The sequence below is a fragment of the Eleutherodactylus coqui genome, chromosome 4 (genome assembly GCF_035609145.1).
Source record: "Eleutherodactylus coqui strain aEleCoq1 chromosome 4, aEleCoq1.hap1, whole genome shotgun sequence".
Taxonomy (NCBI): domain Eukaryota; kingdom Metazoa; phylum Chordata; class Amphibia; order Anura; family Eleutherodactylidae; genus Eleutherodactylus; species Eleutherodactylus coqui.
In genome coordinates, this window is record NC_089840.1 from 35,022,533 (window position 1) to 35,043,057 (window position 20,525).

Below are 20,525 nucleotides of genomic sequence, written 5' to 3' on the forward strand. Positions count from 1 at the left end.
ACTGCGCATTTTGACCACACAGTTTTTGAATCAATCTAACCAAAGCAGAAGGAAAAAGTTTCAATTTTCTTTTTTTGGCATTTGTGTCATTTTATAAACAGTTTTTTTTTTTTTTTGCACAGTACACATATCAATGAAGACTTTTACCCCAAAATGGATCCCCTTGTGTGTGCTGTGTTCAGAAACATACCCATTGTGGCCCTACTTTTATGTCTATATATATACACAATGGGGCCCAAACCGAAAGGAGCATTAAACTTCAACTTTTTTAACTTTTACATGATTGCCATTATCAGTTGGATAACGGCGATCACATGACCGCAGATCGCAGGGGCCTTAAGTACATAATTTCATCTCCTATGCGCTGCGGAATAAGTTGATGCTATACAAATAAAGATTATTATTATTATCTCCTCTGCCCTTTTTAAACTTTTTTTTACACTTTTTTAAAAACTTTGATCGCATGCAGTGGCTCCCGATGATATCGCTCTGCTCTTGACTACACATGGTAGCCGGAAGCCAGATAGATTTTAAATTTCCCGGGGTGCGAGCCTTTCTAGGCACGCGCCCGTTTACGTGGGGTACGCATGAGCAGAAGACGACATCAAGCCCTGAAAGTACCAGTACGTCGCGGTACATCACGGACAACAGAGGGGAGTACTTTTAGGATCTGATCCTCGCGGCCCCCCCTCACAGTTCCAGGTTGTCGGCTACCTCTGGCTTTAATCCTCAAGGCGAGCGTGTTTTTACGGCCCTGAGGATTAAAACCCAGCCAGTCAGCACGTAAAAAGGCAATGGGACAGTCATTAAGGGGTTAAGATGGTGTCATATTCTCCCTCCTCATTGTTGGACTTAAAGAGGTATTCTCATCTGAGAATTTCATGGCGTATCCACATAATACACCATGAAAGTTTAATAGATATGGTACAAGTAGAAACATGTAAGCCTTCAAAAAAAAAAAAAAAAAGAAAAAACAGGGAAAGTTGGGTACCAAACTATTGCTTTGGAAACAAGAGAGCAAAGTGAGCCATCCAAGTTACAGTAGCAGCATAGTTCATTGTGTCATGCTGTTTCTGTAATTCCAATGATTTCTATGGGAATTACAAATACATTATAGCACAGCCCACCGTTTCTGTAAGTCCTGACCACTCCTGGCTGCTGCATTCAGCTGGGCTGGAGACATCGGGGCCCCAGAATTAGAGATAGGCATGGGTCCCGGAGGTGGAACTCCTAGCCATCAGACTTCCAGAGCAAATCTTTTTGCATATGCCGTTAAAGTCTCGGATGGGAAAGCCCCTTTAACTCCTTAGTGATGGAACTATTTAACACCTTAATGGCCGAGCTATTTTTTCATCATCGTATTGAAAGAGCCGTAACCTTTTCATTTTTTTTATTGACATAGCCATAGGAGGGCTTGTTTTTTAAGGGACAAGTTGTATGTTTTAATGGCATCATTGTAGGGTACATATAATGTATTGTAATAATAATAAATAATAATAAACTTTATTTGTATAGCGCCAACATATTCTGCAGCGCTTACATAGATGGGGATACAGAAAGACAAAAGTACAAACATTATTGTATAATGTTTATTTTATTTAGGGGGGGGGGGTTGAAAATAAAAAAATTCTGCCATTGTTTTTAGAATTTTTACAGCGTTCAGAATGCAAAATGAATATCATAACACAATTCCCGGAGATACCAAGTTTATAGTTTTTTTTTTTCTTATAAATTCTTTATTTCAGATTTTAATTTAACAGAAACATTTGCAATTCGGGATCAGTGGAGTGGTACACTTGTCTAGACAGCACTATGAAATCCGAACTTATGTCATGACATTCAAGTAAAGCAAGCGGTATATCCCTGAATCTACATGAAAACACTATTTGCAGGCGTGCCAGTGTTTTCTTCTTTATAGATATTATTTTAACAGTAACTCAAGTCAGGAACTATGAGGGGGGGGGGGAGAAACAGAGAATTAAGGTAAAGTTGGTAAGGAAAGACAAAAGGTTAGGGTTTACAGGGGCAGAGAAATAAAGTAGGAAGCCAAGAGGACCAGCAGTTATATACTGTATGTGTATTAGGCAGAATGTAAAGATCTATATTTAGGGGAGTTTTGGAATTAGTTCCAATAATACCCCATTTTCAGAAATTTGTCTTGTGTTTCTTTAAGAGACACTGTAAGATCTTCCATCTCTCTGATTTCCTGTATCATATTAAACTATAAAGAGAGCCGAGGTGGCAGTGACTAATGCCAAAGCTTGGGGATACATGCCCGAGCTGCATTCACCCGATGTACCAGAGAGCACTTATAGATGGACATTGGAATGTCATTTAAGTGCAGCAAATACAACTACGGATATTTAGGTAATAGGAAACTTGTAAATTTGGATGAAATGTGCCAGACCTCCGACCAGAAGTCGGCCAACACAGGACACTCTCTAAAAGGTATGCCTCAAAGTACCTCATTCTCTCCTGCATCTCCAGCAAGGTGGAGATACAGAAGGCATCATGGTGTGGAGGCGGGAGGGCACCCTGTACCAATGAGAGAGAATCTTGAACCCTGACTCTTGAAATCTACTGTATAGAGGATTTATGCATGAAGGTGCCAATTTTGGGGTTTTTTTTCTCCGTAAAAGACATTGAGAGATCTTTTCCATTTTTTATGTGGATGGGATCTGGTGAATCAGACTGTGAATTTAGTAGAATGTAATTACGTGAGAGGGTGTTACTAACTGGGCCTTGTGCGTCGCACAATTGTTCAAAGGGCATCTTAATACGAAAGAAAGTCGTGGGGAGGGTAGTGAAATGAAAAAGTGATAGAGTGGAATGATCTGCCATGGAGACAGCGGTACTGGGTCAGAGATGTGTGATAACGTTTCCATGGACATCCACAATCCATTTTGGAGGAAATGGTGTGCTTTGTCTTTTTGGTTATCTCGCCAATGTTGAAATATCCCTTTCTCTATATGCGCGGGGAAGCCTGGATTACCCAGGACGGGGAAAAGGGGGGAAGGTGCCAGGGATACCTCCAATCTTGGAAAGGTTTTCAATATCACTTTCAATGTAGGTCCTATTGTGATGTGATTTTTAATACTTATGGGAATTTTATCTAGAAGCCATGGTAATGCAGTCAAAGGTACAGGTGTAACACTTTGTTCTAGAGATATCCAATGTTTTAGATCCTCATGCCTATGCCAATCTATGACTCGTGCTAGATGGGATGCTTGATGGTATGCCGTCAAGTTTAGCAGTCCCAGACCTCCCTCCAGTTTAGATCTGTAAAGAGTAGACCTGGCCACATGTGGAGATTTATCTGCTCAGATGCATTTGGTCATTAAAGAGTTTATGTGTTTGAAAAAGAGCCATGGAATAGAGATGGGTAGTGCCTGAAAGACATAGAAGATACGTGGGAGGACATTCTTTTTGAAAATGGAACATCTGCCCAGCTACACGAATAGGCCTTTAATCCAATTGTTGAAGTCCGATCTAATTTCGTTGGCCTGTATAAATCCTTCACATCTGTGGTCAAGTGATTGTCTAAATATTTTATGTTGGTAGTAGTCCAACGAAAGGAAAAGGAGTCTTTGAGCTCTGTCACCAACGATTGGGGAAGAGAGATATTAATTGCTGCCGATTTTTGGTAATTCATTTTGAAATTGGAGAGTTGGGCGTAATTGCGGAATTCCAGTTATAAATTAGGAAGTGATATGCGTGGTGAAGATATAAAGAATAATAAGTCATTCGCATATGCTGCGATTTTGTGTGTTGCGTTTCCTATGTGAATCCCTGATATATTAGGGTTGGATCTGACATGTTCTAGAAAGGGTTCCAGACATATAATAAAAAGGTTAGGTGAAAGCGGGCATGCCTGCCTTGTGCTGTTTTTTATGTTAAAAGGGGAGAAGTGTCCATTGGCCTTCACTCTGGCTGTTGGGGAAGAGTATAGGTTAGAGATCCAAGTTAGCATATTAGTGCCCATTCTTATGTACCGGAGAGATTCTAACATAAAGTCCCAATTTATTCTGTCAAATGCCTTTTCAGCGTCTGTTGATAGGAGACTCAATTGGAGAGCTACATTTTTTGCAAGGCTAATTAAGTTGATGGCTCTGCTGTGTTGTCACATGCTTCACGTAGCAGTATAAAACCCACCTGATCTCTGTGAATTATGTGATGAAGCATATTCTATTTGCTAGCATTTTGGAAAAAAGTTTCAAATCTACGTTTAAAGCGATTATCGGGCGGTAGCTATGACAGAGTGTTAGATCTTTCCCTTCTTTGGGTATCAATGTGATGTGTGCTTTTAAGATGGTGGTCACAGAGTTAAATGCCTGGAGAAAATTAGGAGAAAGGATCTCAGAAAACTCATTATAGTAGGTGAGTGGAAAATTCATCTGGGCCTGGAGCCTTTCCAGGCTTAGACTCTTTCAAAACATACGTTAATTCCTCCTGAGTGATGGGCGTCTCCATTGCTTGAACTACTTTTTGTGAAAGACAGCTAATACCAGAGGCTTGGATATAAGTTTGTATCTGAGTTTGTCATGAGATCCTCTCATCCTCTGTCATAGAGGGAGATAAGTTGTATAAAGTTGGAAATAGTCGCAAAATGATCTGTTGTGGTAGATGCAGAGATTGACTCCCCAGCATAGAAATACGGGGAATGAAGAGTGTAGTCTCGTTGTTCTAAGGGTTATGGCCAGCTGGGTTTGTTACCATATTTGTAAAAATGGCGGCTGCATTGGATTAATGATGCTTTTGCCTGCCTTAAACAGTGTGGACATATCTGATTGTGTAGCTGTACCAACTCCACCTCCACTGCCCTGTCCAACGTGACCTTGTGTGTTGTCTCTAAAGCCCGTAAGTGCCCCAGCAGGGCTTTTAGATGTGCATTATGCTCTTTGTAACATTTGTGAGCCTCTCAGGTGGACAATGGGCGTACATCAGATGTGGTATTAATCGAGAAGTAATTTTTGGGTGATCTGTGTTTTGAGGAGCGGATTCTGTATTAGACTCGTTGAGATGCCAGTGCCAGGTTTTGTGGAGAGCTGTTGGGAGGGATAGTGTTAGTGAGATGAGGGCGTGATCTGAATAGGATATGTTATCAATATCTGCCTTTAAAAGAAAATGTAGACTAGAATGATGTACTAAAAATAATCTATTCTAAAGTAAGAGTTATGTGGTGATGAGAAAAAGGTACAGTCTCTGGTGGAGGGTGAAGAATTCTCCAGGCATCTATTAGCTGGTGTTTATGTAGGAGCTTACAAATCTTGTGTTGTGTGGACGTTGATATGCTACTGTGTCCCCGTGAGAAGTCTACTGTTGGGTTTAGCGAAATGTTCATATCTCTCCTCAGTATCAGGGTGCCCTCCTTAAATTCCTCCAACTCCTCCAGGGTCCTCTCCATAAAGGTAACCTGATTGGAGTTGGGTAGATAAATAGATGCCAGGATGACCAGTACATTGGCCATCTTACCTTTTGACAAACAGGTATCTACCGGTACCGTCTAGAGATGTTTCCAGATATTCCAAGGAAATGGAACTGGCTATGATGATTGAAGTCCCTTTCGTTTTAGAATCTGGATATGTGCTGTGGTACCCATCCGGAAAGCAGACATTTGAGAGTCTAGGAAGGGCATCCGTTCAGAAGTGTGTTTCTTGGATAAATGCTAAATGAGCCCTCTCCTTCCACAGGAGACGGAGGAGGGAAGAACGTTTTACAGGAACATTCAGACCTTGGACATTTATAGAAGCAAAAACAAGATTGGTGAGATCAGGGGACATATTGCAGATTTAAGGAGCAACTGAGAAACATATAGGACTGGAGAGTGAAGACGAGGTGTGGAAAGTCAGACGGGTAAGAGGGGTAGGTGAGTAAACAAGACACTAAGAAGGTAACAAAACAGGGGAGACAGAGAGTTCCCATTAAAAATCAGTAAAAATCTAGAAAGAAAGTTCTGAATCGTCTGGAGACATGTCCTGGAGGTAAGATCCTGAATCTAATAGTGGTCGCACTAGTCTTCGCATATGGAGGGTATGTCTAGAAACGTCTGGTAATATGATGATTTTGGTATTTTTGTAGGGTAGTGGGTCCTGTTCCCAAGCTCTACACAGGATGTCCTCCTTTTGCGTGTAAAAATGCACACGGCAAATTACATCCCAAGGATTGTTGAAATTCTTGGACTTTGGGCCTGGTAGGTGGTGAATCCGGTCTAATTCGATGATCCTGTCTTCTGGTCCATTCAGCATCTTATTGAAAATGGCCACCACAATGTCATAGAGGGCATCTTGAGGAACCTCCTCCGGTAATCCGCGGATTTTCAAATTGTTGTGATGCCCTCCGTTCTCAATGTCATCTAGGTGGAGGGCAAGATCTGTCAGCAATATATCATGACAGTCGACGGTTTGAGTAATATGTTGTACATCTAGTGCGGTCATTGCTGATAGTTGCTCTAGTGTTGACACCCGTTCAGACAGGGGGATGTACCGATTGCTTCATTTCCTGTAAGTCAGAAGCGTATTTTTATTCCACACGCTGGAGTTGCAGCTCCAGATCTGTTTTGGTTGGCAAGGCTTTCACCATGTTTCATAGTTCCTTTAAAGAATGTGAAATCTCTGCCGACATGATCTGCGGTTCACTTGATTTTTTAGAGATTGCTGTTTAGTATGGAGAGCTGTGGTCAGAGGCGGGAGTCCGTGCAGACAATTGAGATGCCCTGGGCTCTGAATATGAATGTGCTGGAGAACTACTCTGCCCAGCATACCCCTGTGCTGCCAGAGTTTTGCCTGGGGGAGAAGGAGCAGGACTCAGGAGCGATTGCGCGTCACATAACTGCACAGGGTTAATCTTTCCAGTTACTATGGGCTGTGTGGAATGCCCATATTTGGAGCTGGTTGTGCTCCTGCTTGATTTTGTCCCCTGTCCTGCAAGACCGCAGGATTTCCCACTCCTGGGATAGTTCTAGTTTCCCTGCGATGCCTCTGCACATTGGTGGTTGGACGCTGTGCACATGGTGGCACTCTGGCTGCTGGGCTCTCCCCTTCAGACATACCAGCCTCTCTATCCCTCCCTGCTTGGTACCTGTACTGTGGGGGAAGCAAGTCCCCAACTGTGCTTCCTGGCTCGCAGCGGCAGCTTGTGGCTCCATGCCGAAGAAGAGTATGCCTTGTGGTCCTCTGCAGACTGCTCAGCTAGGTGCCTTTGGCTGGTGGGATGCTGTTCTTCTTCCTGCGCCATTTAGCCATACTGAGAAGAAAGTGATTAGCCGAAGTCCTGACTGGATAAGGGTTGTGTGTGTAGAGGCGTAACTTGAATCTTCTGGGCCCCAATGCAAAATCTATAACACGGCCCCCAACTATAATGCTTTATTCATACTACTAGGCTTACTATATGGAGAAGAGAGGCCTTATGGGCCCCTTAAGGCTCCTGGGCCCGGGAGCAACTGCATCCTCTATAGTTACGCCCCTGGTTGTGTGGGTCCGGTGCTCTACTCTATTCTGCCTCACACTTCCATGAAGAAGCAACGCCCCATGTTTTGTTATTTTTGTATACTAGATGTGGTCCTTTTTTCGAATTCCAAGAGCCATACCATTTTTTATTTTTCTACTGAAGGAGTTCTATGAAGACTTTTTTTTGCGGGATGAGTTCTTGTCTCTTTGGTCTTCATTTACCCCATTTTTGGGAACAAATGACATTTTGATCACTTTTTTTCCATTTTTTCTAGAAGCAAGATTTAAAAAAAAAAACGGCAATTCTGGTACTTTTTTTTTACATTGTTCACTGTGCGGTATATACAATATTTAATTCTGTGGTCAGTATAATTACATTAATACCAAGATTTAATAGTGGTCGCACTAGTCTTCGCATATGGAGGGTATGTCTAGAAACGTCTGGTAATATGATGATTTTGGTATTTCTGTAGGGTAGTGGGCCCTGTTTCCAAGCTCTACACAGGATGTCCTCCTTTTGCGTGTAAAAATGCACACGGCAAATTACATCCCGAAGATTGTTGAAATTCTTGGACTTTGGGCCTGGTAGGTGGTGAATCCGGTCTAATTCGATGATCCTGTCCTCTGGTCCATTCAGCATCTTATTGAAAATGGCCACCACAATGTCATAGAGGGCATCTTGAGGAACCTCCTCCGGTAGTCTGCGGATTTTCAAATAGTGGTGATGCCCTCCGTTCTCAATGTCATCTAGGTGGAGGGCAAGATCTGTCAGCAATATATCATGACAGTCGACGGTTTGGGTAATATGTTGTAGATCTTGTGCGGTCATCGGTGGTAGTTGCTCTAGTGTTGACACCCGTTCAGACAGGGGATGTACCGATTGCTTCATTTCCTGTAAGTCAGAAGCGTATTTTTATTCCACACGCTGGAGTTGCAGCTCCAGATCTGTTTTGGTTGGCAAGGCTTTCACCATGTTCCATAGTTCCTTTAAAGAATGTGAAATCTCTGCCGACATGATCTGCATTTCACTTGATGTTTTAGAGATTGCTGTTTGGTATGGAGAGCTGTGGTCAGAGGCGGGAGTCCGTGCAGACAATTGAGATGCCCTTGGCTCTGAATATGAATGTGCTGGGGAACTACTCTGCCCAGCATACCCCTGTGCTGCCAGAGTTTTGCCTGGGGGAGAAGGAGGAGGACTCAGGAGCGATTGCGCGTCACATAACTGCACAGGGTTAATCTTTCCAGTTACTATGGGCTGTGTGGAATGCCCATATTTGGAGCTGGTTGTGCTCCTGCTTGATTTTGTCCCCTGTCCTGCAAGACCGCAGGATTTCCCACTCCTGGGACAGTTCTAGTTTCCCTGCGATGCCTCTGCACATTGGTGGTTGGACGCTGTGCACATGGTGGCACTCTGGCTGCTGGGCTCTCCCCTTCAGACATACCAGCCTCTCTATCCCTCCCTGCTTGGTACCTGTACTGTGGGGGAAGCAAGTCCCCAACTGTGCTTCCTGGCTCGCAGCGGCAGCTTGTGGCTCCATGCCGAAAAAGAGTATGCCTTGTGGTCCTCTGCAGACTGCTCAGCCAGGTGCCTTTGGCTGGTGGGATGCTGTTCTTCTTCCTGCGCCATTTAGCCATACTGAGAAGAAAGTGATTAGGCGAAGTCCTGACTGGATAAGGCTTGTGTGTGTAGAGGCGTAACTTGAATCTTCTGGGCCCCAATGCAAAATCTATAACAGGGCCCCCAACTATAATGCTTTATTCATACTACTAGGCTTACTATATGGAGAAGAGAGGCCTTATGGGCCCCTTAAGGCTCCTGGGCCCGGGAGCAACTGCATCCTCTATAGTTACGCCCCTGGTTGCGTGGGTCCGGTGCTCTACTCTACTCTGCCTCACACTTCCATGAAGAAGCAACACCCCATGTTTTGTTATTTTTGTATACTAGATGTGGTCCTTTTTTCGCATTCCAAGAGCCATACCATTTTTTATTTTTCTACTGAAGGAGTTCTATGAAGACTTTTTTTTTTGCGGGATACGTTCTTGTCTCTTTGGTCTTCATTTACCCCATTTTTGGGAACAAATGACATTTTGATCACTTTCTTTCCATTTTTTCTAGAAGCAAGATTTAAAAAAAAAAACGGCAATTCTGGTACTTTTTTTGACATTGTTCACTGTGCGGTATATACAATATTTAATTCTGTGGTCAGTATAATTACATTAATACCAAAATTAAATAGTTTTTTTTTTGCAACTTTTTTACACTTTAAAAAACAAGATGTATTTTTTTATTGCTGCATTCAAAGACCTCTAACATTTTTCTTCATAAGCAGTGCTGTGATAGGGGTTTTTTTGCAAGATAAGCTATACTTTTTAATGGTAGCGTTTGGTGATCCATAGGCAAAATATGCAAAATTAGCTATTTTGCATGTGTGTTATATCTTTTTTTTTTTACTGCTTGCAGTGTGTGAGTTAATTAACGTAATATGCTTGCAGCGTGTGGGTCATTACGAAAACAGTGATACCAGATTTATGAAGGGGGGTTGTATTTTTTTTTTTACGTGCTGGGGCGTGGTTGACTTTTAATTTTAACTTCTTTGTATTCTATACAAATTTTTTTACTCTGTTTTCCTAACTTTTTACTTTTGTCCCACCACTGAACTTGACGTTCATAACTTTAGATTGATTGTATAATACAACAGTATGGCTTCGCAGAAGAAGAGTCCGGGTACTGAACTGGTCGCTCTGCAATCCAGACCTTTTTCTAATAGAAAACAAACGGCACATTATGAAACAAAAAATCTGGCAAAGATGACCAAGGACTGTAGATCAAGGGTAGCCATGGCCCTGTTCCCAATTTTTTTGAGATGTGTAGCGGTCATCAATTTTTAAATGAATTAATTTTTTAAATATAATGGAAACATTTCTTACTTTTAATTTCTGAAATGGTGATATGAGATTTCAGAATCATTGCGTTCTTACATTTTAAACAGCGTCCTAACTTTCATGGAATTGGGGTTGTATGTGAAAAAAATTTGTCAGGCAACCCCTTAAAGCACCTTCCCCCACTGGAATGGGCCTGAGCAATAAGGCTCCCAGCAATCCAAGTGAAAGTGTTCTTTATCTGCTTGACTCCCACTTTGACCCTGTGCCTTTGTATCCAGCTTTCCTGAATTCTGTTGTCCTGACCTTGGCCTAATTCTTGACTAATTTGTACAATTGCCACCTGCCCTAACCTTTTGCCTGTTTACCATACTGCATGAATTCCAGCTGCCTTGACCATGGCCTGTTATACTGACTATGTCCTTTGGTACCTTGTTTTGTTGCCTTGGACCCATATGGGTCAGCTGCCCCTGTACTGAGACTACTTTTGGGACTGCTCTACATACACCAGGCATGTTTGCATTAGATTGTCCCTGTGAGTTATTTGGAGAAGGAAGGTGGCATCCTCTATTCAGGTCACCCCTAAACAGGGTAACCTTGATCTGAGGGGCCCAACACATTGGGACACAGCTGGCACACTGACTTGGCAAATGGCTGCTGTGATAAATGCTGCATAACTGCAGGCATAAAAATAATTCCTTCTCCTCATTAATAATGACCAGTCACAGCTGCAGGCAGACCGCCCCTAGACTGACGGACACCAGCCGAACTCACCTGGTATTTTATTAGGCACTGTGAAGGTTGCAGAATTGTTGGAGACCTTATAGCTGGCGACACACTTGTATAGTTGTGTTTTTTCCTCCTTATGCACGGTGATGCTGCACCCGTCAGACACATTGCGGTAATTTCCACTGTCCCATTTATACCATTCGTACTTTGCAGGAGCGGCGCCAGAGGAGGAGCAGACACACTGCAGCGTAACATTGTTCTCGACAGTCGTGTTACGGATCGTGACGTTACAAACAGGATCTGTAGAAGAATTATCCATTAATAATTATGGAACAGGATGAAACTGCACATATAACTATGTGAACCCCTCCCCACTGCTCACATGCGCCCCCATCTATGTTTAATAAAACAACATTCACAAGATTGTGTAAATATGACAAAACTGGCAAAGGGGCTTCAAATGAGAAGGGACTTGGTACATGGCTGCTGTGATAAATACTCCATTACTGCAGCTATAATGAGAATCCCTGCTCCTCATTAATAATAATGACCAGTGACAGCAACAGGCAGACCGCCCCTAGACTGACGGACACCAGCCGCACTCACCTGGTACTTTAATAGGCACTGTGAAGGTGGCATATTTATTGGAGACCTTATTGCAGGCGACACACTTGTATAGTTGTGTTTTTTCCTCCTTACGTACGGTGATTCTGCACTCGTCAGACACAAGGTAGTAATTTCCACTGTCCCATTTATACCAATTGCACTCTGAGGGAGCGGCGCCAGGAGAGGAGCAGATGCACTGCAGCTTAACCTTGTTTTCGACAGTGACGTCATAGATAATGACATTACAAAGATCTGTAGAAGAATTAACCATTATTAATGATGACAGAGCATGAAACTGCACATATAACTATGTGAACCCCTCCCCACTGCTCACATGCGCCATTCGTTTAATGGTACAATTTGTGTGAATGGTATGGCAGTACAATTGATATGCAGTGGAACTCCTTGGTGGAGGCACTGTTTGGGTGTATGGTGTAGTTGCATTATTAGGTGAGCAGCGGTACTATCTATGCGTAAAGTATGCTGATGCTCTTTATCTACAGTATACAGCAATGGAACCTAAAGGGGTTCTATGAATTGTAGCTTTTCTGTAAAACAGCTCCCCCAGCGCTAACATAACATATAAGTATATACTCACCTCTCCCGGCTCCCCGCTGTGTCCTGCAGCAGTGTGCTTGTTTACAGGCTGCAGACCTGCCGGCTTACGGGATATCACAGGCACTGCAGCCAATGACAGAGCTCAGCGATTGATCACTTAGCTCTATTATTGGCTGCAGAGCCTGTGACATCCCGAAAACAAGCTGGGGAAGCCTGTCAATATGAAGTAGGAGGGAGGACCCTAAACGCCAGCACGGAATACAGCGGGGAGAGGTAAGTATTTGCTAATTTGTTATATTAGTGTTCCTACCAAACTCTAATCTAGTAATCAGAATAATCTCTTGACCACCGACCCCTCTGAAGTAATCGGTGGCAATTACATGGGTCAGAAATGCCATATTTTCTCCTTAGGGAGAGCAGTGAGTGAGGGCACTTAAAAGGCCATTCATGCTCCTCTGGGTAATATGCAAATACAGGAGTTGGAACATTACCTCCACAGCACCACCTATTGGAAGGCAGCATTCCTTCAAATCAATGTTAGACTCTTTATACAAGCCTTGTAACAAGGACTAGGAATTGAAAGCCAAGGGTGTTTGCCCCTCATCAGTGTGCAGTAGGTTTTTGGCTTCCTGAATGGCTGTGATTGGTTCATTGAGTGCCACAGTGATTTGCTGAGCCACAACGTTCAAGAACCAATCAGAGCAAGCGCTTGCTGGAGGCGGGGCTTACAAACCTCTTTACCAGGAAGCAATGTTCTGTCGGTGCTGAGAACTGCAAGCAAGAAAGCCAGCCTAGAACTGCGGAGACCAGCGGAAGGGACCTGGACAGCGCTTGCTAAGTTAGTATTGCTTTTTTTTTTTTTTAACGTTGTGTGGTTGCATTGACAGGCTGCATCTGTACTTGCATGTGCAGCTCGGTAATTAACAGGAAAATATGAGCAATTATAAGAGAGGTAAATATGCGTGAAATGTCCTGTTTGTTTACAATCTGATCTAGTATCTGTGTCATCATCATCATAGGCTATCACTCCTGGCCGAGCATGATTGCCTTCCAAGTATGGGGTTTTTGCGGTGGGTCCGTATGTGGTCCGTAGGTGACTGTAGAGACCTATTATTCATCCGCAGGGTCTTTTTTACAGTATCTGTGTAACCTGCACTCCACTGTACTCTTATATAATTATACTTTATCATCGTTATCTGTCTGGTTATATATGTAGAAGGAATATACTGTATTATTGAATGATATAGGTGACAAATTATACTTAGCATAGCCAGACAGTCTAGCACTGGACACAGAAGAAAGATCTAGGGGCGGAGCTCTGTGCTGTCAGGGAGGAGGGGCTGTGGAGATGACAGTTGGTGTGGAAGACACATTGGGGGACATTTATAAAGGCTCTATGACAGAATTCTGGCATAGAAAAGTTGCACATTTTGCACAAAGACCACTTGTGCAAAAATGTTGCAAGTTTTCTTCCTACTGTATCGGCTTCGCCTTTTTTTCCAAAAGTAAGTGGAGCTTGTCGGGAGGGGGTTTGGCCACCACGGACCTACAGGTTTATGTACAATTTATGACAGAAACTGATGCTGATCTGTAGCACCCTTTTACCCCAAAAAAACCTTTCTACATTTACAGAAATTCCTACTTTGAAAGTAGTGCTCCCAGTATGCAAATCATCAGCTTTGAGTTAAGGAGACGCCATGAACCCTCCGAGTCAGCACGTCACTGCCATAACCCAGCCTCTCCTCCCGTTCACCACCTTCCCATGTATGCATGTCAGCGCTGGTAGTACTGAAGTCTCACAAAGTTGCCGTGAGCTTCTGAGACTGCGTCTTCCGCCACATGCACAGTACACCAGTGCGGTCAAGATGCACACACTTTATTTCACTGTGCTTGTATTACGAGGATGCGATTGAATGGGCTCACGGCACCTTTGGAAGATTTCAACACTACCAGCACTGACTAGCATACATAGGGGAAGGCAGTAAGGGCTCATTCACATGGGCGTATTTTCATTGTGCGTATCCATTCACACTTGCGTATAGTAACTGCGTATGTCACGAACATAAAAAAAATTTCAGCATGCTCTATTTTATCACATATTATGCCCAATTGTTTTCTATTGGTGTGTATGATATGCAATGCATAAGTAAAGCTAACACAAGTACTAGCGTAGCAGTTGCATTTTTCATGCATGTTGCTAGGAACAACATGCATGAAAAAAAAAAAAGAAGAAGAACATCATTCTAGGCTTTTTTCCTGCCTGCATTTTTCTTTTTTTGCACGCGTAACATATGCTGTACATACGCAGGTATACGCGCATACGCAATCATGCGAAGGGAAAATTGAAGGGATACGCAATTGCAACACCCCAATATTTACGCAGCATTTTACGCATATGCCCGTGTGAACGAGCCCTAATTGCAAGAAGAGGCCGGGTTATAGCAGTGATGTGCTGACTAGAGGCGGATGATTTGCATACTGGGTGAGCTACTTTCAAGGTAAGAACTACTGCAAATGCAAAAAGGCTTTTTTGAGTTAAAAGCATGTTTGCTCTGCTTGTGTCAGACTGGGGGAAACTAGTTGATCGGTGGAGGTCTAACTGCTTGGACCCCCACTGATTGCCAGAACAGGGCTCCCGTGTCACCCTAGAGACTGGCAGAATGAACAGAGCCAAAGCATGCATGCTCGGGCACTGCTTCATGCATTTCAATGAGAGTGTTGGAGATTGCTGATTGCTTGAACTCAGATATTCTTGGCGGTCCCATTGAAATGAATGGAGCGGTGGGCGAGAATGCACGCTGCCACTGCTTCCATTTTGACAGTCTCTCAGGGAACAAGAGACCCCTGTTCTGACGTATGGCGGGGGTTCTAGCAGTTGGACCCTCTTCAATCAATTAGTTATCCCTTATCCTGAGGATAGGAAATAACTTAATATCACCGTAATACCCCTTTATCTACTCTGGATTACGGCTCCTAGTAAACTGATACTATGGTGCTTAAGGTCTGATGAGCCATACAGAAATCATGAAGGGGCGCACCAACTATTAGTCAAAGTGATGAACAGATGCAAATAATGGCTCCAGCTCAGCTCTCACCGTCCACAAGTAGTCTGAAGTTCGTGTTCTCTAATGTACCCCCGACTAAAACCGCAGCTCTGTAACTTCCACTGTCTGCCGGAGTCACATTCTTGAGGATGAGGGTCCTTTGTGGTAGATCTATGATAACCCGATCTTGCAAGATGTAGTAGAATGGCTTCCTCCCCTCCTTTACTTCCACGATTTCACTGTTATCCTTGAACCAATGGATCTGCAAGGGTCGGGCAGATGCTGCTGCTGTAAATGTTACATTGTTGCCAGGACATTCGTCAATCAGCTCCAAACCTGAAACAAAAAATACAAATGATCTCAAATATAACAAAAAACAATTCTAACAACCCCCAACAGATGAGAGTAATGAGTGAACCCCAGGGTGCATGTTGTACGGAAATACAGGCCATTAGTTATCCCCCACCGATCCCGAGTTATATCCTGTATTATACTCCAGAGCTGCACTCACTATTCTGCTGGTGTAGTCACTGTGTACATACATTACTTATCCTGTACTGAGCCTGAGTTACATCCTGTATTATACTCCAGAGCTGCAATCACTATTCTGCTGGTGGAGTCACTGTGTACATACATTACTTATCCTGTACTGATCCTGAGTTATATCCTGTATTATACTCAAGAGCTGCACTCACTACTCTGGTGGTGGAGTCACTGTGTACATACATTACATTACTTATCCTGTACTGATCCTGAGTTATATCCTGTATTATACTCCAGAGCTGCACTCACTATTCTGCTGGTGAAGTCACTGTGTAGATACATTACTTATCCTGTACTGATCCTGAGTTATATCCTGTAGATCTTTTTATTATAAAAGTGAAAAACATAACAATAAACAGAACATAAATATCGCTCACTTGGCATAAGACATAAACATAAAACAAAAACAAATGATCACTTGTGTTATCTGTACTTTGCCTTACTTCAGGACAAAGGAACAAAAGCAAAAGGTCCATCTGGTCCAAACAATACACACAGCACACTACACCAACCTGCACTCCAAACTACACTCACTCATACTCACCAATACATATACACTACCGTTCAAAAGTTTGGGGTCACCCAAACAATTTTGTGTTTTCCATGAAAAGTGACACTTATTCACCACCATGCGTTGTGAAATGAATAGAAAATAGAGTCAAGACATTGACAAGGTTAGAAATAATGATTTGTATTTGAAATAACATTGTTTTTACATCAAACTTTGCTTTCGTCAAAGAATCCTCCTTTTGCAGCAATTACAGCATTGCACACCTTTGACATTCTAGCTGTTAATTTGTTGAGGTAAGCTTGTGAAATTGCACCCCACGCTTCTAGAAGCATCTCCCACAAGTTGGATTGGTTGGATGGGCACTTCTGGCGTACCATACGGTCAAGCTGCTCCCACAACAGCTCAATGGGGTTCAGATCTGGTGACTGCGCTAGCCACTCCATTACCGATAGAATACCAGCTGCCTGCTTCTGCTGTAAATAGTTCTTGCACAATTTGGAGGTGTGTTTAGGGTCATTGTCCTGTTGTAGGATGAAATTGGTTCCAATCAAGTGCTGTCCACTGGGTATGGCATGGCGTTGCAAAATGGAGTGATAGCCTTCCTTATTCAGAATCCCTTTTACCCTGTACAAATCTCCCACCTTACCAGCACCAAAGCAACCCCAGACCATCACATTACCTCCACCATGCTTAACAGATGGCGTCAGGCATTCTTCCAGCATCTTTTCATTTGTTCTGCGTCTCACAAACGTTCTTCTTTGTGATCCAAACACCTCAAACTTGGATTCATCCGCCCACAACACTTTTTTCCAGTCTTCCTCTGTCCAATGTCTGTGTTCTTTTGCCCATCTTAATCTTTTTCTTTTATTGGCCAGTCTCAGATATGGCTTTTTCTTTGCCACTCTGCCCTGAAGCCCAAAATCCCGCAGCCGCCTCTTCACTGTAGATGTTGACACTGGTGTTTTGCGGGTACTATTTAATGAAGATGCCAGTTGGGTACCTGTGAGGCGTCTGTTTCTCAAACTAGAGACTCTAATGTGCTTATCTTCTTGCTTAGTTGTGCAACGCGGCCTCCCACTTCTTTTTCTACTCTGGTTAGAGCCTGTTTGTGCTGTCCTCTGAAGGGAGTAGTACACACCGTTGTAGGAAATCTTCAATTTCTTAGCAATTTCTCGCATGGAATAGCCTTCATTTCTAAGAACAAGAATAGACTGTCGAGTTTCAGATGAAAGTTCTCTTTTTCTGGCCATTTTGAGCGTTTAATTGACCCCACAAATGTGATGCTCCAGAAACTCAATCTGCTCACAGGAAGGTCAGTTTTGTAGCTTCTGTAACGAGCTAGACTGTTTTCAGATGTGTGAACATGATTGCACAAGGGTTTTCTAATCATCAATTAGCCTTCTGAGCCAATGAGCAAACACATTGTACCATTAGAACACTGGAGTGATAGTTGCTGGAAATGGGCCTCTATTCACCTTTGTAGATTTTGCACAAAAAAACAGGCATTTGCAGCTAGAATAGTCATTTACCACATTAGCAATGTATAGAGTGCATTTGTTTAAAGTTAGGACTAGTTTAAAGTTATCTTCATTGAAAAGTACAGTGCTTTTCCTTCAAAAATAAGGACATTTCAATGTGACCCCAAACTTTTGAACGGTAGTGTACATTACATATAACAATAAACCCACATGTAAGAAAGCATATCCCTAACTCACAGGATCCAGCCTGAAATCCCAAAAAATTGACTAATAACCGAAACAATGATATAATAACAATAATGCAAACAATAACAAAAGTAATAATAATAAGAAGAACAACCCAATACCTTATTTATTTTTTTTTTAATTTTTTTTTAATGCCCACCACCTAAAGAATAAAACCTTACATAATCCTAAACTAACCCTATACCCAGACCAAACCACCACACACCCCAAACAACCCCCTACGGTGCAGCCTGGGAGCCACGCCTGCATCCCAAGTCCGTGCTCAATGTCTATGTCCAGGACGAGCCGAGCTGCACCGCATACACACACCCTGCCCGCCACAGCCTGAGGGCCACGCCCGCACCAACAGTCCGTGCCCAGTGTTCATTGTCCGGGACGTGTCAAGCTACGGCTAAGGCATAAATCCCCCCCCCCTCCCCCCAATAAACCCCCACCCAACCTATCTATAACCCCTAGCCCTATATACAAAACAAAAGATATAACATATCTTATATTACACAACTACAAACCAACACTACATATTAATACCCGAAAGCCTAAGGTTCAGTTACCTGCAGCCGTACATACCTGATCTTTGACCGAAAACAAAAACTCTACTAGTGTCACACTCAGCCCTCCACAAGGACTGGATATGATAAGCCGGGCACCGACCAAATAGAGAAAAACTATCCCTATAGTTAATCTGTCCCTACATTGTCCCTACTCATTCCCTAAAACTTACCCTCAGAGAAACTGTCCCTACCTCTCCCTATTCTGTCCCTACAAAGACCCTAACAATAAGAAGACTGTCCCTAACGAAATACAAACCCTCTCCATAGGAGAGAGGCCTTAGTCGTGCCCAACCTCTCATAATCCAGAGAGCGCACCTTCACCAGGTCACCAAGGATGTTTCTATTCACCTCATCCGCGGGGAGGATTTTCTCTTCCGTCGAAACTAGACACCGTGCGTTCCAAATGTGAAACCTGACCACTAGGCTGACTAAGAATAAAGTGCACCGGTCCCTGCCACCAAGGTCCCCGAATGCCCCATAGACCCATTCCGCATACGAGAGGCGTGCCAACCTGGGCCAACCAATGGCGGCTCCCACCCGTTTGTACACCTCTGTATTAAAGGGACACTGAAGCAGGAAATGCTCCATTCTTTCCAGTACGTTGCTGCACTCCTGGCGGGGGCAACCCCTATCCACCAGAGGCCTGCTCTTCAAGTTGCCCCTTGCATAAAGTCTCCCGTGGAAACAGCGCCAAGTCAAGTCCCAAAACTTCAAGGGGATCCTGTCAGAATTCAATAAACGTAACCCTCCCTCCAGGTCCCGACTTGGGCAGTCCTTGCGCGCCAGGGGCTTCTGGAAATGGGTCAACAGAACCCTCTTATCGAGGAGTTTCCTCGACAGAGTTCTGATCTCCCACATCCCCAGACCCCACCGACGTATCATCTTCAGAACCACGGTAGCGTAAGCCGGAAGATGCCCGTGCGGCGTGCGAAGATCCTTCACTCGCCCTCCTGTCTCCCATTCCTGGAAGAAAGGCCGAAGCCATCCCCAACAGGAGAATACCCACGGAGGAGCCCTCTCTTGCCAGAGGTTGCCTATATTGATCTTAACAAAGGTGTTTACGAGAAACACCACGGGGTTGACCATAGATAACCCCCCTAGTCCCCTCGTGCGATATGTGACATCTCTCCTAATTAGGTTCAACCTGTTCCCCCACAACATTAGGAAGAACAGGTTGTAGACCCGGGTCCAGAGAGGCTCTGGCAAAATGCATACGCTGCCCAGGTAGATGAATAAAGGGAGCAGGTATGTTTTGATCAGGTTAACCCTTTCCCGAAGGGTCAAAGACCAACCCTTCCACTGGGCCACCTTCTGAGTGGCACCATCGAGCCTGACCACCCAATTTTGCATGGGGTAATCTCCCCGGCCAAATTTGATGCCGAGAACTTTAGCCGAGTCCTGGGGCACTGGAAGGGTGTCCGGGAGACTAAATGTAGGATCTCCCCTTCCTAACCAGAGACTTTCGCACTTATCCCAGTTGATGCCGGACCCAGATGCTTCCGAGTAGCGATCCACCTCTGCCATCACGTACTCTGCCTCCCCCCTCGAGGACACACAGACGGTGACGTCATCAGCGTACGCTGCCACCCTGAGGGCGGCTTCCGGCACCGTCCGATCCATCCCGACCCCCGCCATAGGCCCACCATCAATCATCCTAAGGAAAGGATCAATGGCAAACACGTACAGCAAGGGGCTCAGAGGACAACCCTGACGGACGCCAGACCCAACCTCAAATGGGTGGCCGACCCAACCGTTCACTAGCGGGAAAGTCTCAGCCCCCGCGTACAATGTCTTGAGCCAATTGACAAACCCCACTGGCAGGCCATATCTCAGAAGAACAGACCAGAGGTACTCGTGATTAACCCGATCAAACGCTTTGGCCTGATCCAAGGACAGCAGGTACCCCTCCCAGTGACCAGCCCTACCCTGCTCCA

At 44.0% G+C, this 20,525-nt stretch overlaps 1 protein-coding gene across 1 annotated transcript in view; it reads right to left on the reverse strand.

The window, feature by feature from the left end:
* LOC136626458 (uncharacterized) overlaps nucleotides 1-20,525 on the reverse strand; it is a 47,625-nt gene that overhangs the window by 11,193 nt on the left and 15,907 nt on the right. The window contains exons 2-4 of the mRNA XM_066601521.1: nucleotides 15,314-15,598; nucleotides 11,661-11,912; nucleotides 11,100-11,354 (exon numbers count right to left, since the gene is read on the reverse strand). Coding sequence (XP_066457618.1) covers nucleotides 11,100-11,354; nucleotides 11,661-11,912; nucleotides 15,314-15,598 — 792 coding nt within the window. The remainder of the gene's footprint in view (nucleotides 1-11,099; nucleotides 11,355-11,660; nucleotides 11,913-15,313; nucleotides 15,599-20,525) is intronic.